General features: G+C 44.9%; 1 protein-coding gene across 1 annotated transcript in view; it reads right to left on the reverse strand.

Annotated features, from left to right (window-relative positions):
* The window catches only part of RTF1 (RTF1 homolog, Paf1/RNA polymerase II complex component), a 360,077-nt gene that overhangs the window by 112,180 nt on the left and 223,565 nt on the right, over positions 1–24,332 (reverse strand). Inside the window, exon 13 of the mRNA XM_085627115.1 lies at positions 19,921–20,042. Coding sequence (XP_085483241.1) covers positions 19,921–20,042 — 122 coding nt within the window. The remainder of the gene's footprint in view (positions 1–19,920; positions 20,043–24,332) is intronic.

A 24,332-nucleotide genomic window follows, 5' to 3' on the forward strand; every position in this document is an offset into this window, starting at 1 on the left:
TATTCTTCGTCGACGAGGTATTCTTCGTCGACGATGCAACTGTCGACGGTGCCACAATCTTCGTCGACGGGGTAGACGTCGACGAAGTCGTCGGCGGAGCCAGCTTCTTGATTCTTACCGTCGACGGAACGGAGACGAGAGATGACATTTCCCTCGTCGACGAGATGGGTTTTACACTCACCGAAACCAGCGTCGACGGCGATGAAGCTGAAGACATTATCATTGTAGGTCTCGGCGACGAGAATGTAATCGTCGACGTTGAAATCGCGTCGACGATAATAACTGTCGACGCCACTGCCGTCGACGGCGGCGTCGACGACGGCAATCTCACCCGAGGTGATTTCTTGTCAGGAAAACTCTTAGCTGGCTGGGTTTTTCCTGTTTTCCCAGGGGGCGTAGAGGGCTTGGATCCTGAAGGTGGAGATGTCTTCTTAGATGAAGACGAAGACTGTCCCGAGCCCTTAACAGACTGGGCTCTCCTCGACACCTTTGCCCCAGTAGAAGAAGATTCTTCCTCAGCCACCCTTTTTCTGGACGATATAGAGGATCCAGAGGCAGTTTCTATCTCTGATAAAGGAGCATCTTTATCCTTAAGCTTCTGTAGCCACAGAAGAGGGCGTCCCTCCCTATCTCTTAAGGTCTTCTGAGAGAAGGTACGGCAAATCTTGCACTCCTTCACCTCATGATCAGGATAGAGGCAATAGATGCATTTTTTGTGAGGGTCTTCAGAAAAAAGCCTAAGCTTTCCACAGGACTCACAAGATCTGAAGAGTGATTTCTTTGTAGTTGACATCCTAGAAGTTGTAGAAACAGCAGAAACTTGAAGAACTGAGCAGAGCTCAGGGAGACTCCCTTCACACGACGTGCGGTAGAAAATCTGACAGCCTGAGCCTCTGAGGAGAACATTCTGGTGGGTGCTGTCGCCTGATTGGCTGCAGTTTGGACTGTATATAATGACAGTGATAGTCATAGCTGTGGAAGTTTTTTCCCTTGTAGCTTAGGCTACTTTACTTCCTGGTTCAGGTTACCAAGGTTTTTCGTTTGGTATATGCATAATTATTGCTTTTTTATGTACCGTGGGACTCCCACTCCGACGACGGGGAATGATTCAGGCATGTGAATTTATGAAAGACACCCCAAATACTGGAGAATCATAATGCTATCATCTCGCTCTCTAATCCACTTTTCCCAAGGGTTAGTCACTGGTATCAGTCATCCCTTCTGATATGAAGGATTAACTTCAAGGTGAAGTGGTAGAAGATCTTCGCTTCTGTGAGAAGTTGGCCTGATGTATGATGTCACTAGTTCTAGTGCACACCTTATATCAGTCCAAATACCCTTATGGTGATTGGTTGTAAAGTCAACCTTATAGACCAGCTATCCTAGTAGTAGCATGGACAAGAGCAGTCTTAGGCTAAACTCTGAATGGCATGTGAAGCCAGCTGTGATACCATATATAATCCCTTGAATACCAAATGAAAGGACACCACAACAGATATATATATAAAATAAAGTGTATTTATTCTAGACAAACCCTCAGCACTCTTTATGAGATTAGAGGTAAGTACAACACAGTCTTATTTATGCATACATTAAGTCACACAGGTAAGTAATACAGTTAGGCCCTAGGGGCCACGCAAACCATATACTAAGTAAGTGGTATAAGGACCACTGTCACGGAAATAGGAAAGGCCTAGGCCTAGGGAATCGCTGGGGCTACACTATACTACCAAAGGTTAGGAAGTGGGAGGCCCACGGGATTCAGGTGCAGAGTGGAAACACTCACGCGTAAAAGTCAATAGCAATAGTACAGTTTAGAATTAAATAGATTTAGGACACTTCCGGAGTAGCTAGGAAGTCGAGACTTGAAAACTAGACACTAGGATAGTCACTATCCTGATGAGCACCGGAGTACCCAAGTTACCTAGCCCACAGGCTGCGGGTGCATAGGGGTGAAGTTGCGTCGGGTTTCGTCGTTGACTCCTATGGATGCCTGAAGAAAGATGCTGACAGGCAGTCAGTGAAGAGTGTCCGTTGGATCCCAAGGCTGGGATCAAGAAGAGAGGAGACCTGCAAGCAGAAGGGACAGAGTCAAGGTCACCAGCCAGTGACCACGTGGAACCAGGAAGGAACCAGGCGATGTCGTGAAGATTGCAGGTGAAGGTGAAGCTTGTCGCTGCAGCCACGAGGACCAGGAAGCGTCGAGGACGACCAGGACCAGGAGGCGAGCTGTCCCACGAAGGCTCTTGCTGTCGGCGGCGTCGAAGTTGGACTAGGACTCACCAAGCCTTGGCAAGCGGAACCCACGCAGAATGAAGGACTTGCTTCTGGTGCAGACCAGGAAGGTCTGGGGTGCTTCTCTTTTTCAAAGAAGCAGGGGCCAGTCTGGAGGAGCCAAACCAGCGGTGAAGATTACAGGATGCGTCGTCACAAAGGCCACTAGCCAGCGGGCAAGCAACCGGACAGACGCGGCAAGCAGGAAAATGCTGAAGGGCCCCACGCAGGACTCGTGGAGTGTGGGGGGCTGATCTTCGGTGCAGATGGTGCTTGGGGGTGGGGCTTCTCAATCCCCGGTGCACAACTTCGAGGGTGCCTCAGAAGCTGCGCTTGAAGATACTAGCCACTTTTCCCAGGTAGCCGGTCCCACGTCGCTCGTCGCCTCCACGGATCTCAGCTCTGCTGTGGATGTGGATCAGGGTCGGAGAAGTCTGGAAGTCAAGGCTCTGGTCGGGCTCTGCAGTCGGTTCCTCGTAGAACTTGGGCAAAGCAAAGGGTAGTCTCTTGATGGTGCCTGTTTGCACAGGGTAGCCACTCCTTGGCCACAAGGGAGATTCTTCAGTCTTCTTCTTTCGTCGAATGTCGAAGGTCCAGAGTTTCTGTTCAAGATTGCAGGTTCAGGATAATCTAAAGTCTTGAGGCCCAACTCCCACTCTTATACTAATCTGGGGGGCTGGGATACCTGCTAGGTCACGCCTTATGGGTGGGACCTGGGAGGGGGTGGTTACACCCACTTCCCTTTGTCCAGTTTCGCGCCAGAGCTGGGGCTGGAGTGCCCCAGCGCCGGTTTGAACTGGACTATGCAAGGAACACCTTGTGTGCCCCAGGCATGTCTCATTCCTTTCAGCCCACCCTGCCCCAATACACTAAAGGCTGTCTGGGGAGGTGCTAGCACCTCCCCAAGCAGGAAACCTATTGTCCAGGCCTCCCTGGCTGGGATCACTCCCAGCTGCAGGAGGTCAGACTTGTGTCGTGGCAGCAGCATCCATTTTGTGATGCTGAGGCTTTGGTCAGAGGCTAACAGTGAAGTATGATTTTAACATGTCTTTCCCTCTAGAAGGGGGGAATAATATCCTCATGTCCAGAAATGGCATGGGGGTATTATTCCACAGTGTTAGACACCTTACACGACATGTTTCGATAAAGCCAAACCATAGTTACCATAACCGTCTAAGATTATAAGGTACTTTAAGAGTATATGGTAGGCTATATCATAGAACAGCTATAAGGACTTGGTTCCGAAAGCTGCAGACAGGCTCAGCTCATGCTAGAGCACCATCTCACATGTTACCAAGCACTCTGCCTCCAGGATTGTTAAGGCCTGCCATAGGAGTGACTGATAGGTACACATGTGTCTATATGTAAGTTAGGTATAGGAATACTACACCTAAGCAAGGGGTGATTACACGACCTTGCCCCAGCTGAGTGTTCAGCCAGTTGTGTCAAAATGGAAGGCCAGGCCAGGGGTGGCATAATACATGCTGCAGCCCCTGGTAGGCCTAGGGTACACCTATGCCCTGGGTACCTAGGGTACACTGTACAGGGGCCAATAAGGTGATCCTATCCAAATGGGTTATGTACCAAAGGTACATAGTATTAATTTAGAGAGAGAACAGCAGGGCTGTGGGTCTGATTGGCAGGCCCACAGCCACATCTAAGTCGAAAACCAGTAAAGCAAAAGCAAAAAGTGGGGGTGAACATAGAAAGCAGACCCTACTCTCCTACAGCTTCCACAAAAGTTCTGAGAATTCAGGTGAGTGGACCTTGATGGGACATAAGTGGATGACCTGATTGACATGGAATTTGTCACCACCTTTAGTATGAATCTTAAATTAGTTTTCATTATTACTTTGTCCTTGTGTATCCAAAGAAATAGTTCTTGTGTAGTAACCACTTGGATTTCACTAACCCTTCTCAGTGAGGTGTTTGCAGTTAGAAAGGCAGTTGCTCCATTTGCATTTGTTCACAGTAGGACGTTAATAGTTTTTACCACCACACAGATTCCTAGTGGGCATGGCTGTGCTTTTTGGGCGTGCTATTTTCTCTCCACCGCCCCCCCTTTTTAGAAAATGTTCAATTACTATGGTAGTAAAGAAACTTCTCTCTATCACTTCCCTTGTGTATGTCACAATAGCCACTAGGTAAGTTTCTCTTCCAAGTTTTGCTTTAACATCATCTTGTTGTCGGCTGCATTGTCTCTTGAAGTATTTCCATTGACCTTATCAGTAGGTTGGAGTGACCAAACCATGTCTTCAGAAGCCATGCTGTCAGACTGAGGGTGTCTGGTTCCGGATGCCACACTGGACCCTTTTGGGATGTCAACAGATCTTGATGTGATGGAAGTCTTATGAACTGGCCCTGTAATATCTCCATAAGATCTGACCACTATCTAGGTCTGGCCCATTGTGGGGCTATTAGGATTAGAGTGAAGCGTTCCTCTCTGCAACTGTATATTACGTGTGGCATCATTGGTATTGGTGGAAAAGCATGGGCAAAGCTCCCTGACCATTTTATTGACAAGGCATTCCATAGTACCTCCCCCCGCGGAAGATCTTGTACAGTACTTTCTGTTTGAGCTCCCCAATGTGTCTGGTGTTTGCTTGTCTACTTAGCTCATCCGCATTTGTGTTTGGTTTTTATGGTAAATTTATTGCTACTAGCGATATCTTGTTCCCTACTGCCCACTTCCAGATCTCTTGGGCAAATATTTAGTGTGAATTTGTTTCCCCTGTTTGTTCAGGTAAAACACTGTTGTTTTAGTGTCTGTATGGATTAACATGTCTTTCCTGTTACTGGTTTCTGCAAGGCTTTCAGTGATAAAGACATGTTTGACTTAATCCACCAAATTAATAAAAAAAGTGCCAAGTATATGGGGTGGGGAAGCCTATAGAAGCATACAGCCAGTTAACTAATGCGGTATGCCCAGGACTTCTCTCCCTCTGCTTAAAACCTTCCATATCTCACTAGCTGGGTCGCTGCATAACCATTTTGAATGGAGCCTATCTAATCACAGATTCAGGGATTTCTCTTAGGCTTAAGCACATAGGATCAGAGCTGGGCCCCAGAAGTGGACTATATGCCCAGACGCTAATTCCTCAGATATCCTAGCTTCGAGCTCCTCCTTTTATCCTGTCCTATAACTAAGCCATGTCGTCAGGGGTGCCCACATCTTTCGGCCCCTATCCCTAGCCCGTAGGTAGGCCTTTGCATTTATACAGTGATGTTTCTTCCGCATAAATGATCAGTAGGCAGTGAAACCAGGCTTGATACAAAGGGGGATCAGCATCTATCCATGCAGTAGCAATCAATAAGCAGGCCACGGCAACTGATATAAATATAAAATTCCTTTGCGTCAAATCTAAATGAACCTGGCCATTATATCCCAATAGCATCATTAGTGGGCTAACAGAAATTGTCTTGTTAATTGTTTGTTGCCAGAAGACTATGCCGGTTCTTTAAGGCAGCAGCTTGCTACTTGAGAAAAACGTATGCATCATTTAAGCAGGTCCTGCTTGGCATCTAGGGCAATTATCATTCTCCCTCTTCCTCCAATCATATAGCTTGGCAGGTGTATATTAAAGTTTAAAAATTGTTTTGTAGTGTGGTTCTGTCAGGTTGGCTGATAAAACTCATTGCGATGGACATATCTAGTTCAGCATCACCATCCCCTACCTTCGCTGGCCATTTCTCTTGAGTTTTTTTTTTAAGTCATCTGGGACAGTTTCAATTAAGATTTTGTAAATGCCCCTAATCCTACAGTCCCATCGGCCGATTATTTCTTAATCTGTATACATTTAAATTGTGTTCTGCTATCTATCCCGTAGCATTGTACGAAGTCTCAAAATGAAGAGATCTCTGCGTTATAATACAAGTCTTCAATGCTAGCTTGTTCCCATTTTCTACCCATTGCGTAAAAGTGCAGCCAGAAAGAGCAGTGAATGCCACAGAGGCGTATACCTATTGTACCATGAGATTTTCAACAGTCTACCAGCCTTCGTCCAGATCTTTCAAGCCACCTTTATACACTTGAAGCGTGTTTTCTTATAGTAACTAGGCACAAGTTGTCTGAAGAGAACCCCATGTGCCTCCTTTCCAATAGCTAGGTGATAGTTAGAGGGAAGATCAAAGTCACTAATTGTCTAACTATTCGCTGTAAGCAAGGTACCCATCTGTTGTAGTACATCAGTCCACTAATACAAAAGCAGGTTTGGGGCGGCCCATCCACCCCTTTCCCGAGGGAGCGTCCGAGTATTTAGCGCCAACTGGTTTTCTGATAATTCCATATCAAATTTGTAAACATAGCATTCACCTTTTTCATGGTAACCTCTGCTATCTCAAGGGGAATAGAGCAAAATAGATACAGCAATTTAGGGAGACTATCATTTTCAATAAATTGGATCTCCCTATAAATATTAAATGCAGTTTATCTAAGTTTCTTAATTCCGTGCTTATGTTATCAAGTACCAGATCTAAATTAATAGGCCAAATCACATCCAGGGTACAGCTTATCCTGACCCTCGGATAGATAGCCAATTCAGCTTTGAGAGTCTAGGAAATTGAAATTCCTAGAGCAGATTTTCGGAGTCTTCCCTTTGTTCAGGAGGTACCCGGATGTGCTCCCAAATTCCCCTGCTATGCTTTCAACCTCGGATTGTCTTCTCGGGTTCTGCTGTAATAATAGCAATATCGTCCGCATAAGCCAAGATCTTGGTATCATACCCTTAGGTTGTTGCTGGTTGTACTGCTTGGGTTTGTAAGATCCGATTGAAAAAAGAGTCAATATACATGGCAAAGCGAACTGGGGAGCAGGGGCAACCCTGCCTCGTCCCTCTAGCCACCTCTATTTTCCATGATGCATTTGCCATCATTTTTAGCCAAGCAAAGGGCTTATAATACATTGCACGGATAGCTGTGATAAGTCAGGGGACAAACCCTCTCGCTGTCCAAGCCCCCCAGAGATATTGCCATGAGGGCCGGTCGAAGGCTTTTCCAGCATCTAGGAGGATTACAGCCATCTCATCCCCTGTAACGTCAGCTATATCGAACAACGAGATAACTCGCCTGATATGGTCTTGGTCCCCCATGAGTATCAATATTTTGGTCATTCAGGTTTATTCCTCATAAGTGGGACTCTCTTAAGGAGACACTTGACACCTTTAACGTGCATATTAAGTACAGGGTGACTCCGTGCCTACAGTGAGGAGGCACACTTTCTTCAGGCAATCATGACAAACTTGAAAGACCTTTGCTACATCCAGTCCCAGACATTGATTGAGAAATGGGGACGCTTTAGGGGATTTTAACCCGCAATCTCTGCTTCTGCCACCATCTACCTTTGCCTGCTGGGCTCCGGGCTGCTGCTCACGACCCTGCTGCCCCCGAGGCCACGGACGCCATAACCTGGTGGGACTCGCTGTCCCAGGGTACACCACAACGCCCGCATTGGATGCAGCTGCCGCTGGGGGAAGCGCGGTGATCCCGCTATAAAGCGCTGCCTTGACCACCGTGGCGCGGGATGCTTTAGGGGATTTTAACCCGCAATCTCTGCTGCTGCTACCATCTACCTTTGCCTGCTGGGCTCCGGGCTGCTGCTGACGTCCCTGCTGCCCCCGAGGCCACGGACGCCATACCCTGGTGGGACTCGCTGTCCCAGGGTACACCACACCACCCGCATTGGATGCAGCTGCCGCTGGGGAAGGCGTGGTAATCACGCTATAAAACGCTGCCTCGGCCCCCGCGGCGCGGGACGCCTGCGGGTCGCGCCCAGGCAAAGCCCGGGCCAAGGGCGGGCCAGTCTGTGCCCATTAGGGGCCGGAAGAGGCCGGGCTGGGCCCCCCCCCCCCTTGGTATTTCTTCTGCAGTTGTGGGGGAACATTGAAACTTTGGCCTAGGACTGTGTCCTTTTTTTTTGGTGGACCGTTTGGAGAAGTGTTTAGGTGCAGCACCATATTGTGGGTGAAGTATTACTCAAACGGGACCTCTTTGCGCTCTCGCTGTTGCACGGCAGGGGCTTGTAACGATCTGTCTGGCTGATATTTCTTCTTATACCTTAATCAGGGCATTAGGTGCTATGTTGTTATCTCTGCTTAAGATTTGGGGGGTTATATTGTCATTGCGTTATGGGGAGGCGGAAGACTCAAGTGAGTCAAGAAGGGACAAAAGCTGTAACCAGGGCTAATGTTACAACCATGGATGCTTTTTTATCGAGAGCTGCTTCAGTTATAGACAAGGAGATCGAATTGGTGAACAGGCGTCTCTCTAGATCTCCTTCTAATGGCTTAATCTCTCTCCTGGCTGGTCCTATCAACCCCATAAGGGAAGGTGTTATGGAAACGCCGAGTATACCGTTGTCCCCATGCTGGGTACCAACTTACAGTCCAATGAAGCTTCATCTCCTCCTAGTAGAACAAAATAGGTCTGCTCCACCCACCCAATCTATTCAATCTGTGGTTCCGAACTCGTCTAGGGATAATATAACCCCAGGTATTACACCTATGCCTGGGTCAGATCCAGTCCCTTGGCCTGCAAGTGGAACCCAGCTTCATAGTATAAATATGGCTCCCAAAGACCTAGGGGGGTTGGCTAATGTTTCAAGTGAAAGACAGGTTCCTAATATTCATCCCCAGGGTTCGGTTTCTCAAAGATCAGGAATTCCAACGGAAGAGGCGCAGGGTCATCTGACAAATACCACACAGTATCTAGCGGTCATCAGTCTCCGCCCCCAATCAACACCCCTCGTAAAAATCTTGGGAAACGACCCCCCACTTTTACCAGGGCTGGTATCCAGGTTCTCCCATTGGCTTTTTTCTATAAGGCTGACTACACAAGGCGCCCTAAAACAAACATTTCATGTGATAGGTGGTTTCAAAGACCTCGTGAGGTTATAGGCGGTAGCTATCCACAATCCCAAGGGGTCCAATCCCGATTGCTGGGAACCAGCCTGCTACTCGGTGTAGGAGAGTAGGGTCTGCTTTCTATGTTCACCCCCACTTTTTGCTTTTGCTTTACTGGTTTTCGACTTAGATGTGGCTGTGGGCCTGCTAATCAGACCCACAGCCCTGCTGTTCTCTCTCTAAATTAATACTATGTACTTTAGGTGCATAACCCATTTGGATAGGATCACCTTATTGGCCCCTGTACAGTGTACCCTAGGTACCCAGGGCATAGGTGTACCCTAGGCCTACCAGGGGCTGCAGCATGTATTGTGCCACCCCTGGCCTGGCCTTCCATTTTTGACACAACTGGCTGATCACTCAGCTGGGGCAAGGTCGTGTAATCACCCCTTGCTTAGGTGTAGTATTCCTATACCTAACTTACATATAGGCACATGTGTACCTATCAGTCACTCCTATGGCAGGCCTTGACAATCCTGGAGGCAGAGTGCTTGGTAACATGTGAGATGGTGCTCTAGCATGAGCTGAGCCTGTCTGCAGCTTTCGGAACCTTGTCCTTAAAGCTGTTCTATGATATAGCCTACCATATACTCTTAAAGTGCCTTATAATCTTAGACGGTTATGGTAACTATGGTCTGGCTTTATCAAAACATGTCGTGTAAGGTGTCTATCACTCGGGAATAATACCCCCATGCCATTTCTGGACATGAGAATATTATTCCCCCCTTCTAGAGGGAAAGACATGTTAAAATCATACTTCAACTGTTAGCCTCTGACCAAAGCCTCAGCATCACAAAATGGATGCTGCTGCCACGACACAAGTCTGACCTCCTGCAGCTGGGAGTGATCCCAGCCAGGGAGGCCTGGACAATAGGTTTCCTGCTTGGGGAGGTGCTAGCACCTCCCCAGACAGCCTTTAGTGTATTGGGGCAGGGTGGGCTGAAAGGAATGAGACATGCCTGGGGCACACAAGGTGTTCCTTGCATAGTCCAGTTCAAACCGGCGCTGGGGCACTCCAGCCCCAGCTCTGGCGCGAAACTGGACAAAGGGAAGTGGGTGTAACCACCCCCTCCCAGGTCCCACCCATAAGGCGTGACCTAGCAGGTATCCCAGCCCCCCAGATTAGTATAAGAGTGGGAGTTGGGCCTCAAGACTTTAGATTATCCTGAACCTGCAAAACTGAACAGAAACTCTGGACCTTCGACGAAAGAAGAAGACTGAAGAATCTCCCTTGTAGCCAAGGAGTGGCTACCCTGTGCAAACAGGCACCATCAAGTGACTACCCTTTGCTTTGTGAAACGTTCGACGAGGAACCGACTGCAGAGCCCGACCAGAGCCTTGATTTCCAGACTTCTCCGACCCTCATCCACATCTGCAGCAGAGCTGAGATCCGTGGAGGCGACGAGCGACGTGGGACCGGCTACCTGGGAAAAGTGGCTAGTAACTTACAGCGCAGCTTCTGAGGTACCCTCGAAGTTGTGCACCGGGGATTGAGAAGCCCCAACCCCAAGCACCATCTGCACCGAAGACCAGCCCCCCACACTCCACGAGTCCTGCGTGGGGCCCTTCAGCATTTTCCTGCTTGCCGCGTCTGTCCGGTTGCTTGCCCGCTGGCTAGTGGCCTTTGTGACGACGCTCCCTGAAATCTTCTGCGCTGGTTTGGCTCCTCCAGACTGGCTCCCGCTTCTCTGCAAAGAAGAAGCACCCCAGACCTTCCTGGTCTGCACCAGAAGCAAGTCCCTTGTTCTTCGTGGGTTCCGCTTGCCAAGGCTTGGTGAGTCCTAGTCCAACTTCGACGCCGCCGACAGCAAAGAGCCTTCGTGGGACAGCTCGCCTCCTGGTCCTGGTCGTCCTCGACGCTTCCTGGTCCTCCTGGCTGCAGCGACAAGCTTCACCTTCACCTGCAACTCTTCACGACATCGCCTGGTTCCTTCCTGGTTCCACGTGGTCACTGGCTAGTGACCTTGACTCTGTCCCTTCTGCTTGCAGGTTTCTTCTCTTCTTGATCCCAGCCTTGGGATCCACCGGACACTCTTCACTGACTGCCTGTCAGCATCTTTCTTCAGGCATCCATAGGAGTCGACGACGAAAACGACGCATCTTCACCCCTATGCACCCGCAGCCTGTGGGCTAGGTAACTTGGGTACTCCGGTGCTCATCAGGATAGTGACTATCCTAGTGTCTAGTTTTCAAGTCTCAACTTCCTAGCTACTCCGGAAGTGTCCTAAATCTATCTATTTCTAAACTGTAACATTGCTATTGACTTTTACGCATTACGCGTGAGTGTTTCCACTCTGCACACGAATCCCGTGGGCCTCCCACTTCCTAACTAACGCTAGTGTAGTGTAGCCCCAGCGATTCCCTAGGCCTAGGCCTATTCTATTTCCGTGACAGTGGTTCTTATACCACTTATTTAGTATATGGTTTGCGTGGCCCCTAGGGCCTAACTGTATTACTTACCTGTGTGACTTACTGTATGCATTAATAAGACTGTGTTGTACTTACCTCTAAACTCATAAAGAGTGCTGAGGGTTTGCTTAGAATAAATACACTTTATTTTATATATATATATATCTGTTGTGGTGTCCTTTCATTTGGTATTCAAGGGATTATATATGGTATCACAGCTGGCTTCACATGCCATTCAGAGTTTAGCCTAAGACTGCTCTTGTCCATGCTACCACTAGGATAGCTGGTCTATAAGGTTGACTTTACAACCAATCACCATAAGGGTATTTGGACTGATATAAGGTGTACACTATAACTAGTGACATCATACATCAGGCCAACTTCTCACACTCGGTTAGCGCTATCCAACAGATATTCAGTTTTATCAAGGTTGGATGAGTGCGACTGACAGAATAAGAACTTAGAGCCCGCTGGAGAGTTACCGCATCAACAGGGGTCCCCACGCATTTCTATGCAAAATGTTGTGTCCTGCTCTGTGGTGTCACCTGGGATGACTAGCCCCCAGCAGCTGGTGCTTCCATCGACTGCACACCAAGGGATGATCGTAAGTGCAGACACTTATAATGTCCTGTCATGGAATATTGCAGGGCTGTTGGGAAAATTTCAGGATCCCTTATGGATGCAGTTCATCAGACAATTCTCTGTGATCTGTCTACAGGAGACTTGGCTTGTGAACTGTAACCTGTTTTTGGAGGGATATAAAGCCTTCTTTGTCCCTGCGTCCCCGTCTCCTTGTGGCAGAGCTAGGGGTGGTTTGGTGACTTGTATATCACTAGCTGTGATCTGCAGGATCCAGCAACTTCCTACTGCTAATAAGGACTCTCAAGTTATTGTTCTAAGGATAGTATGGGCATTATTAATTTTTATAATGCACCAAGCGCGCAGGGGGAGTGCAAGATTACCCAGCTAGGCTGCCTTATAAGACAGTCCTGCGGTTCTGTTGCATATAATCTTAAGGTGGCGGGGGATTTCAATATTCACCCCTGTGGAGATCCCAAAATCAGACGTATGGCTGAGTTGGGATGTGCCAGGATGCGGGGATTCCATTTTGAGCATTCTGTTCAGGGGGACGCATTGAATAATTTGCTTAATGAATTTGACTTGCTACCATCAATGTCTTTATCTGCCCCCCTTAGCATACAGTCCGTCCCTTCTTTTAAAGGATGTAGTGATGGTTCTTTTATAGATCATATCTTGATCTCCACCAGCCTCCAGTCCAATTTCCGTGGGTTTATAATCATGGCTAGCGTTTATAGCGACCATAATCCTATCTGCGTCCACCTTGGAGGTAGGCAGTTGTTAACACAAGCTAGGGTGACAGTCCCAGGCATGTTGAGACCTGTGGATGGAAGACGCCGCCAAAAATGGTCGCAGATATCTCCAGACTCATTTTATGGCGAGGTACAAGTGTCATGTGCAACCGAATTAGCTTCCTGTGTGTCATCTGGTTCCCACCCGGGGGGGGGGGGGGGGGGGGGGTGTCCTCAAGGCTTTTGATGTCATTATTACCAAGATAGGGGCACTTTTAAGTGCCCCTTCACATAAGACGGTGCTATCCGACCCTAGATGGTTCGGCCCACTATGTTCTAAGGCAGCGAGACAATTAAAAGATGCTCTAAAAGCTAACCCGAGAAATCAATCTTTGATATGTGCCCGCCGTCTTGAGTACAAATGGGCATTGGCCACCCGTAAGGGCGAAATGAAGGAGGAAATGTGGAGAGACCTATTGGAGGCAAGCACCTTGGGGAACAGAGCAAGGTTTTGGGGCATTATTAACCGACCTTTATTTGAAAAGGCTAGGGATGGAAAAGTAGGCACTAACATATCTGAGGATGAATGGGTGTCTCATTTTAAATCTATTTTCAGATGCCCCATGGATCCTCATCAACCCCAAGGTAGGGTTAATACCAATGCCCCAGTAATGTTCGAGTAGAAAGAGGTGGAGAAGGCCATCTTAGGGCTGACGTGCAATAAGGCCCCAGGCCCGGATGGCATCCCTCCAGACCTTTTTAAATCAAACCCACTCCTTTGGCTACTACTGATGGCTGTCCTGAACGCGGCGGCCAGGATCGGCTGCCCGGACTCCTGGGGCACCTCAACCATTGTGCCGGTATTCAAGAAGGGCGATCGTAATAGCACCTTGTGTTATAGACCGATCTCCCCTCTTGACTCCGTGGTTAAGGTTGTGGGTGGGGTGTTACTGGGAAGATTATCCTCCTGGGCGGCAGAGAATGAGTTCATCTCCGATATACAATACGGGTTTCGCCCAGGGCGTTCCACCTTCGTCCAATGCCTTAACTTATATATGATCCTGGGGAAGTATACAATCGTCCGCCAAGGTACGATCTACATGGCCCCTCATGGATCTTTCCTCTGCTTTCGATTGTGTCAATCGGGGGGAACTGTGGCAATCCAGGAGGGCCATGGGGGTGAAGGATAATTTGGTTGACTTCCTGGAGGATCTGCACAGGGACACTAAGGCCAACATGAGATATGCCCAGGATCTCCGTGTATCTAGGGACTTTAAAATAGAGAGGGGGGTTCGGCAGGGGTGTATCCTGGCCCCCTTTTTTTAATTTATACATTAATGACCTGGAAAAAACTTTGATAAAAACAGGGGTCGACTTCCCATATGTGGAGCGAAGAGGTCTGCCCGTCCTGCTATATACGGACGATGCGGTCCTCATTGCTAGTTCGGCAAGGGGACTTCAGACACTGCTCGACACCTTCCGTAGCTTTATGGAAGCCCATGACCTGGCAATTAATAATTCAAAATCCTATATCATGCAGGTCGGTACTCGCCCGAAGAAATTGTTCCCTTTTAAAGTGGGTAATGAGAAAGTACCAACGACCTAGATATTCTCTTACCTGGGAATTTTAGTAGATGACCGCTTGAATTGGGGGCCCCTGATCCAGAGGAAAAAAGGGGAGGTTATAAGGGCGAATGCTGCAATTTTCAACTTTGCCGCGAAGATGGGTAAGCGCCCAATTGCGGCAATGGTGAAAATATATCAGGCCAAAAGTGTTGCTATAGCTAGCTATGGAAGAAAAATTTGGGGCTATGCAGCAACTGATGCTCTGCAGGTGGCGTAGAACACCTTCTTAAAACGTCTCCTAGGAGTGCCCATCCGAACATCAAACCTGGTGGTACATGAAAACTGGGGTTGCCATTTTTATGTGTTACTTTGGCCATGCGCCCTTTGTTGTTTCGGCTTAACTGTTAGTTAAACAAAGATTTCGCTCTCAACCACCAGATCTTAAGAGGAAATATGAGCCTCGATCATATGTCACGCATTCCATGGCATTAAGGGTTGTTTCGAAGAGTTGGTGCGTCCGGACCTTTTTTAAAAGCCTGACTATTACTTTGAAGGATGTGGAATTTGTAAAGAAAACTTTTACTACCCTAAAAAAGCATGGTAGAGACGATCTAGAAATTGGAAAATCTACTGTCCGTAAACATGTGATGCTTAAAACAATCCCATCCATTGAGCCATATCTTTTGTGGCCATTGACGTCCCATGAGCGGTTTTTATTGATCAGGTTCTAAATGGACTATTTCCATCTGTTACTTGATGTCCCAAAAGGGAGCTGCAGAGGCCAGGTGTTAGCAACCTGTGGCTGCGACAGAGTGTCTTCTCAGGATTTGCTACACTTTTTTTTCCTGTAAATTTTATGAAGTACCTCGCAGATATTTTTTTTAACACCTCTTTTAAAGAAGGTGAATTTTACCCAGGTCCGCCCAGCTCTTTTTTATCTACAACTGCTGAAACCAGATTGTGTAACTTTTATAGTAGGCTTTCTGAAATCCTCGGAGATCTAGGATCTGTATGGAGAGCTAGTAAACTTTCAACGTTGGTAGGCACTTACCATTACTACCCATATAGATTAAGTTTTGGCCTCTGGCTGTGTGGTTTCCCCCCCTATTATTCCTTGCATTAGATGTATATACTTTTGTATTTTAGGGGACCATCTGTCTCAATTTTATTGTTATGAATTGTATGTTTTAATTGCTGCATGGAGTTCTGTAACTTTTATGGTTTTTATTTTAAAGCCGAATAAAGTATTTTGAAATTGAAGAAAAAAGTCCTAGAGCCAAATTTTGGTGCCCTTATCTTTGTCTTGTGTAGGTGTTAAAGGATCTACACAAGTGAATTTCAAAGCCTTCAATGTTGATAAATAATACGCATTTCGAGTGGATCTTAAGCGCAAGATCACTTTGGGGTTCTGAGAATAGTCTGCGCAAGAATCAATGCCCTATTTCTTTTCATTAGAAGACAGACTTGGCTCTTTGGAATGCATACATATTACCATAGGGTTCAGTGTATTCAAGATTCCTCAGCTGTACAGGCTAGAAAGATGTAAAGTTGTTGGAAAATACATTTTCCGGCTACTTATCGTCAAAATGTTGCTCTCAATTACTTAATGCTACTCTGCAACTGCTCTAATTTATGGTCTTTGGTTGTCCTCAAGAGTGGATTGCATTCGAGGAACACTGAGTAACAGCTTCAGACCAAACAGCAGAACACTAAAATCTAAGATGCAGTCGGAGTCTTTGTGAATTACTGGTTTCAGGAACAAGAACATAAGTCATTTGACGCACACCTGACACCAAAACAATACTTCGAAGAACAAGTTACACTATCCCAAACTAACCATGATGGAAGAAGCGTGCACAGCAACACACAAACTGCAAACCTTAGACAGTCAACTGCAGTGTAATTTTAACGGAGGCAAAAATAGTGTTACAAAATGAGATTACTGCGATATTATAATGCCCAGTGACCTCGCACTACCAAAGGACTCACAATTTTAGAAACAGTTACATGTAGAGAAGGGGGTAAGTATTCTAAATGGTCACAATTCTCACCAATGTGATGTAATCAAGAGCTTTTATGCATCTTTCTCTGCACATAGGAAATTCTTTCTGTAAAGGGCAACAGGGTTGGATTCGTTCATATTCAAAGTGAAGTTAAGTTAAGAACCCCTTATCGGTCATTCGTGCCCACTTTACAAGGGCCAGAGAGACTTCTACAGTGCTCAAGAGATTAGCCAGAGGATATCATATTTGCTAGACAGCCTATTGGTCTTCACTGTAATCCGTGGCCAAACAGAACTATCCAGTTACTAAGGTGCAGAATGGATACTTCACAAGGGAAATGTTACATTACTTCTTTGGTTATCAGCATTGCTCAGTCCCAATCTCTAGGAAGCCATCAGAAGACAACGTTATGTACCTTATGTAACAATATTTCTGATGGATACTATATGTTCTGCGTTCTGACATAACGCCAATTTCTTACTTCAGATATTTTAGTGCCTGCTGTTAAGCTTATCCGGTTCCTATCCATATGTCTTGTTTAGGCATTATAAAACAGAACAGACATCAGCAGGACATGTGACCGCCCAATCCAGGTTAGTGTCCGCACATTCTTGATAGGGAAGAGTCAAAAGGACTGGAGTGGTGTGGCGATAGCTGGCTGTGGAGAGCTACTGCTAGAGGGCAAAGGTTCCATATGCAATCACAGACCTGGAGGGATTTAGAAGGCTAGCATTCTGCAGAAAGAAGCATCCAAGCGTGGTTCATAACCAGTTAACTGAAGGTACTCTATAGATCAAGTGCCAGCTGTACAAAATGTAAAAGAGTAATTGTCAGCAGAACTTCTCAGAAACAAACACAAGTGAGTCATGAAATGCTGCACAATTTCTTCGAAAACTTTGGCTTTCCTCAATTAGACCATTTTGAGAATGTGAACGTCGAGAAAATGCACCTTCTTAGCCTTGAGGTCTTAAACCGGGAATGCCCTTTGATCGACTAATCTGGGAGGTTTCTATAAGAGTTTCCTCTGATCTCCGATCCCCTTTATCCTCTTCATTCTGACACAGTCCAAAGCTAAAATGATCCCCACTGCTTCGGAATGGCGATGGGATAATTGTGATAGCCTGTTCTGATAGATGATGCAAATTTGGCAAACAGGAGGCTGCCATGCAGACCAGGTCTCCTCAAAAGCTTGATAGCTACATCCTGAACCTCAGCCTCCCATTGTTCAACTTGGCAGCTTAGTTAATCAACTCATATCTTTTGAAAATATGTTAATCTCCCTCAGGACTTTGTGAAACAATGAAAGCATTTATCCACCAGGGAATCCTATGCTTTCAAGTTGGAAGAGATCTTCCATCAAAGTCCATCTTATGCCAACATTTCAAATTAAAGTTACTGGTAGCAGTGAATGCAACACAACTGCAATTACAAAAAAAAAGTCCTTCACTAACCCTTTTTTCCTGAGTCTCTGTTATCAAGGACCTTTAGAGAATTAAAAAGGTTTTCTGGCCAGTAAAGACTATCTCCTCCACAGGATGTTAATGAGGTCCTCCTAAGATGGGTCCATTGTCATGTTTGTCTTTGAAGGTAAGTGAAATCAGAGTTATATGGTCCCAAACCATACATAGTATTACTTATGAGAAAGGTAGCGACAAGGAAACATCCTGCCTCAATTCCATGTTAAACAGTACAGTCCATACAAAAGGTTTGCTGAACCCTTCCTTTGTAGCAGTACGAATCCTCCATACACTGGATGTTAGGAGTGTGCTAAGACTGTAACTGAAGAAAAGCGAACAGCCCATTCAAATAGGTCTGGTAAATTTTAGAGAACAATATATCTTAGGGTGCATAGTCTCTTGTATCACTTTAAGTTACCAGAAAGCTAACAAGAGTGACTGGTAGCTCTAAGGTTCACTACACTAGAAGTAACGCTTTCACTACTTTTATAAGGAAAGCCCGTGTAGCAGAAATCTGCCCACACTTTTAAGAAACTGCTATTTTGACACCAGGACGGATCATCAAATGTGTGAGGCTTCTTTGCAAAACCTCTTCGGATAGTGCATTATTTTTGCTTCCTTGTTAAGTGTCTGGCTTGCAAGTCTATTCAGTGCTTATCGCTACTAAAAGTGATACTCCGAAAGAGAAAGAAAAGTTACTTACCAGTAATCTTAGTTCTCTTTCAGGGGTGAAGTAGCCAGTTTGAGGGAGAAGAGGCTCGTGGGATTGTAATACAGGATCACAGAGCTACAGCAGTATTTCCCAATATGGACATCAGACCTCAGTCACAACTAGTTTATGGAAGAAGACTGAAGTGCACTGGAGAACTCCGAGGGAAGAACTTATGGCTTGTTTCACCCTGGCAAAAGGTCATACATACATTTCACTTAATTCATATTCTTTTGTCTTATTGTTATAAGTGATTTGAAGGGATCATTAAAGCCCCAAGTCCTGACAAATGTCCCCAACCAATTAGCGATTTAAGATTGAGACAGAAACACAGTGACAGGCAATTAGACTTACTGTATTCAAATAACCCATATTTGCCAGAAAAGTAATATGAAAGATATTTGAAGCCAACATATGCACAATTTTAACACGTGTTAGACCACAGGAGGTGAATGCTCCCACCATCTCAATAGTCACTTAGCACTACATTGTATAGAGATAGAGGACACTCACACGATATCATAGAAAAAAAGAACTTTAGGTCGACCCTCTAGTAACATCGGTTTAAAGTGAGTAGTAATCCAATCACTATGCATATCAACTTGTGTGGAGGAGGTCTTATCAATTAGTGCATGGCCATTAATTCAGTTCGAAGTACAAGAATCACAAAAAATTAGAACCAATTTTTCAATCTTGTCATTATGGACACCGGTAACTTATGTATACTTAAACATTCTAAACCTGTGAATATCATTCCAGCTGCCTGGGAATGCTGTCTTGATCAGGCTATACTATCAATTCATGGTAGATGAACTACTGCAGTTATGCAATAAACTGGCTTTCACACTAGTATGCAATCGAGAATTAACAGTGGATAAAAAATTCATTTCACATTGTTCCTTGAAAACTCACATTTGATACAATATGAAGATGAAAGCTACTGCTTTGGGGAAGTGCACCACAAAAGATCCCAAAAAATCAGTACTTTTGTGAAATGGTAGCATTAGGCTTGACTACTGAGATTTGAAGAATCAACAATAACTGAACAATAATGACCAAATCTTGTTTGACGATTACTGCAGTCGGCCTTGCTTCATACATAAATTGTGATACATAACAGATGGAATATGCAATTTAAGATGTTGCAACCTTGTTTTTTAATCTAAATCGTTAGTTGTCAGTATTGCTTACTTGAATCCCAATACTGTGATATGCTAGATTTCCAGGTTTCAGAATCCTGCAGAGCACTATATTCAATGAAAATTATTAAAAAGTCACCTGATAATGGTTACTAACCTAATGGCAGATATGTTCTTCGTTCGTTGTCTGTCTAGGGCTTCAGCTCTCTCTTCAAGCTCATTTAGCTGGTCTTGAATCCTTTTGGCCTTGTCAGGGTCCCCTGCCTCCTCTGCCATGGCCTGCAAACAATGTGCATTCAATTACAAATTAACCATTGAACGCGCCAGAGGGAACCGGTTTAGTCTTATATGTGTCTTATTAACCTTACTATGGTAAGGATGGCTAGCTAAGAACTTGAATGCCTATAATTCTAATTTAATCTTCGAAAGGAAGAGAGCAGAGGAAAACATACTACTTTCCCAATTGATTAACCTGCATGGAAATCAGCACCACATTCAACCCCTTAACATCCTTAGAAACAAAGCTGATTGGATCCACAAGTGTTTGCATAATTTTTGCTTCCCTATTTACAAACGTCGTAATTGTGAACTGTATGACACTGTACATAAGAAAATATGTTTTGGCTACTATTCCAAAAGGGCCTATTTTCATATAATAAATTGTCAAGCCACCAGTCCTATTTTTTAATTTTTTTTTATTTAAATCTTTTTTATTAAATTTACGAACTGAACATTAAGTAGTCGGCAGTCTAATGAAAATGATAAGCACAATGGTGGAATGCAGTCGGAATTAAAGTAAGAATGTACACAAATCTTAAAGAATATAAAATATAGAGAATATAAGTAAATAATAAATAACTAAATAAATAATAAATAACTAAATAGGTTCCTCAAGTGCATTGCCATGGTGAGGCCATTGACGTCGCAGTGATGTACAGGTGGTTAAGTATCACATAAGTGGTAATACGAGTACTCTTCAGCACAAATATAAGCAAGTTTAGGTTGTACAGCTGTAATAGGGGAAAGTACAATACAGTACAGGAATATCATTGCAAATAACGCAAACATTAAGAATTACATAGTGTAGAGGAGAGTCGGAGTTGGACAAGCATATTTATCACATAAGTAGGAATGAGAGTATTCTTCAGTACAACTGTATTAAGCAAGTACAGGTTTCACAACTGTAACAGTGAAAAGTTCAACACAGTACAGGAATATCATCGTAAATAAAGCCTACATTAAGAATTCCGCTATGTGGAAATAAGTCTGTTTTTCACATGGGGTCATAGGGGAAAGAAAAAGCTTCAAGGGACTTCCACATTTTCCTTTGTGATTTACGCCATGGAGAGGCTTGAAGTGCAACGTTGTCTGCTCCTCTTAGGAAGGATAACCATTCTTGCCACATCTTAAATGAGACTTCTTTGGAGTTTTTTCACTTGATAAAAACAATTTTACACGCTAAAGTGAGCATAAGATCTAACAAGTAACGGTCATTTACGTCAGTGATCATAGGGTCCAGAGCGCCTAGTAGAACATAGGAAAATTCCCTAGGAGGGGTTACATTGAAAGTCTTGCCTATTCATTCATAAATCTTATCCCAGTATACTTTTAGTGTAGGACAATTGAAGAGCATATGGGACAGGTTACTGACGTGAGAGTAGCAGTTCCAACAGGTGGGACTCTCACTGAGGTTAAGTTTAAAAATCCTCTTGGGTGTCCAATATGTCCTATTTATTAACATCATTTTGGTTTGCGATAGTGTTGGGGAGATTTTATTAGAAAAGGGGATGATATGTATCTTTTCCCAGTCAAATGGGATATTGCTAGAGTTGTCCTCGGATTCCCATTTTTCTTCACATTTCTTTTGAGATTTGCGAGGTTGAGGTGATAGGAGTTTATATATTTTAGAGACTGTGTGTCCTGACTTTAGCAGCTGTGATAACTTTGAGTATTGACGGGTCGGAGGGTTTGATAGAGCGTGCTGTGAGGAGAGATTTTAGTTTGAAAAAGTTATAAAAATCTATCGGTTGTAGTCTTTTTCTTTTTTTGTCCTCATACCACCATAGTTTGCAATGTCTAGCCAGCCAGCCAACCTTTACCGCCCTAGGCTGTTTGCAATATCTTTATAGTCCTGCGTACCAGCCCACCCAGTTTCCTGGTTGCTAGTTCCACGCAGGTGTCATCCTAGAACTCCTAGGATCTGATGGTACCATTCCAATTTAGCAAATCATCCCATATCTCAGAATGTGCACTGTTTTGAAGTCCTATGTTCATTTTGCATATAAATTTTACCTCCTGGAGCCAGTCCATTTCTTACATATTTCTCTCCTGGCAAGAAGAATCAAGTAAAACAATAACGCCTGCCTATTCTTCGATAAAGGTGAGACCGGGTTCTCCTCTACCCCCATCATTACCAACATTAAACTCATTTTTATGTTGGGGCAGAGAATTTCATTTATTACTTTCTCCATAAAAATCCAGTAAACCTGCAGTGAGTGGCATTCAAAGTACATATGCCGTTCGTCCACACTCAACATTCAACATCTATGGCATCTTGGGGCTACTGCTGTTACGAATTTAGTCAGTTTCCTCGGTGTCCAATATAATCTATTCACTGTAAAGAAGTGGTTCCTTTTCAGATTTGCTGGCTTAACCACTTTATACAGCATCTTAAAAGAAAGTTGCCACATTTGCTGTGGTTTTGTCAGCTGACTATCGCCTGCCCAGATCTCATATGGTGCTTTCAACTTCTTTTCTTCTGATATCACCAGGGTCTGGTACCAGACAGATACTTCTTTTTTTTCGGGGCCTCATTCTGTATTTCTCTTTCAAAGTCCCAGGTGCCTCCTCCGATCTCTCCCCTATTTGCCCCCCCCCCTCCCCAGATAACTGTAGGTATTTGAACCTTGAGAGGGACCACCCTGTTTTAGCTGTCAAGATTTCCCATGGGACCACCTCTTTCGATACCATAAGATCTCCCCCCCATCGTTCAATCCCTGCCCTCTTCAGAGGAATGCTAAGTTGATCCTGCAAGCCTTCTGGCTTTCCCGGCGAGTCCCACACTGGTGCTCCATCTGAATAGCACCCCAATCCCAGTATTTTCCTTATCCCTACCCAAAGGGTGAGTGCTGCCTTTAATATCTTCAGTCTAATCTCTTTGAAGTATTTTTTTGCACCAAATTTGTAAAGGAACCCTTTCCTACCCCACTCCTTAACCATCTCCTCCAACAACCCGCCCTATACCGAGGAACCCGGTGTTCCTAGGAGGGCCCTACAGTTTTGAAACTGAAATGCCATGCAGTATAACCTTAAGTCTGGGAGTGCCAACCCTCTTTCTGCCAATTTTCATCGCAATTTTTTCCATGACATCCGTGCCCCCCTAGCGGCCCAGACAAAGCTACCGAACTTGCCCTGTATTTTATCCATCAACCCTTTGGGGAAAGCTAGAGGAATACTATTAAAAAGGAATGTCAGCTTAGGCAACAGCACCATTTTTATTAAATTTACTCTGCCATAAATTGAAAGTGGGAGATTCTTCCATCTAGAAAGTGTTTTTGCTATGTCTTTCATTACCCTTTCCAGATTGTGCTGGGGGATTTTTTCTAAAACCTTGATGATGCTTATTCCAAGGTATCTGATCTCCCCCCGGTCATTTCCCCTCCAATCAGGAATATTCCAACCATTATCCCTGTGTTTTCGTTATTAACTGGGTAACCAGAGAGGGCTCCATATTCTTTCGCTAAAATCTCCACCCTGGGAATTGTAACTGCCGGGTCTGCTGTATATATTATAAGAAACCAATCCAGGGTTTGGCTTCTACATAGCAAGGCCAAGCCTACTATACTCAAAGAACAAAAAAACGCCAGTGCTGTACCTGTCTTAAAGTTAAATTATAATGCAATGAACCGAAACCAATGTCACAACAACCTCTATTTCCGTTGGATTTAATCAAAAGTCATTTCACAATTTACATTAGAATTTTACACAATATATTAGAAAAACAATTTTTTGTTTTTCATTACCATTTAAAAAAAAGAACGCTTCACTCACTACAATGAAACTGCTTCTCTAACCATCTCAATTAGCTTGTGCACACTTCCAACTACACAATTCACTCACTCAGAAATCTCACCGTTACCACACATACATTACTCACCACTCGTACTGCTTCTCATTCACAAACATACATCTATACCACAAAACATAATATGACAAACAAGTGTTTTCTTATACTTAATTACACGTTTCGAATCCCTCCATATATGTGGATTCTCATCAGGACCAGTGTAGCTTCACAACTGAACGACAAGCACTTATTCAACTTCAGCTGTTAAACCTTTAGGTAGGCGGGAACTGGCGTCAAGCCAATGGTAAATGATGCTGTTATTTGTATGTCTGTTGGAAATCTAGGTCTTCGCCTAGCTCAAATGGGACGGCACCGGTCAGGAGGAAGCAATTCACAAAAGTCTATTACTTTGTCTCATGTGATCAAGCGGGGAAGACTCACTGTTTCTTCTGCCCGGAATACATTTTTGGATCCTTAGCTGGCTTCAAAATCAGGACAATAGT

The sequence above is a fragment of the Triturus cristatus genome, chromosome 9 (assembly GCF_964204655.1).
Source record: "Triturus cristatus chromosome 9, aTriCri1.1, whole genome shotgun sequence".
Classification (NCBI taxonomy): domain Eukaryota; kingdom Metazoa; phylum Chordata; class Amphibia; order Caudata; family Salamandridae; genus Triturus; species Triturus cristatus.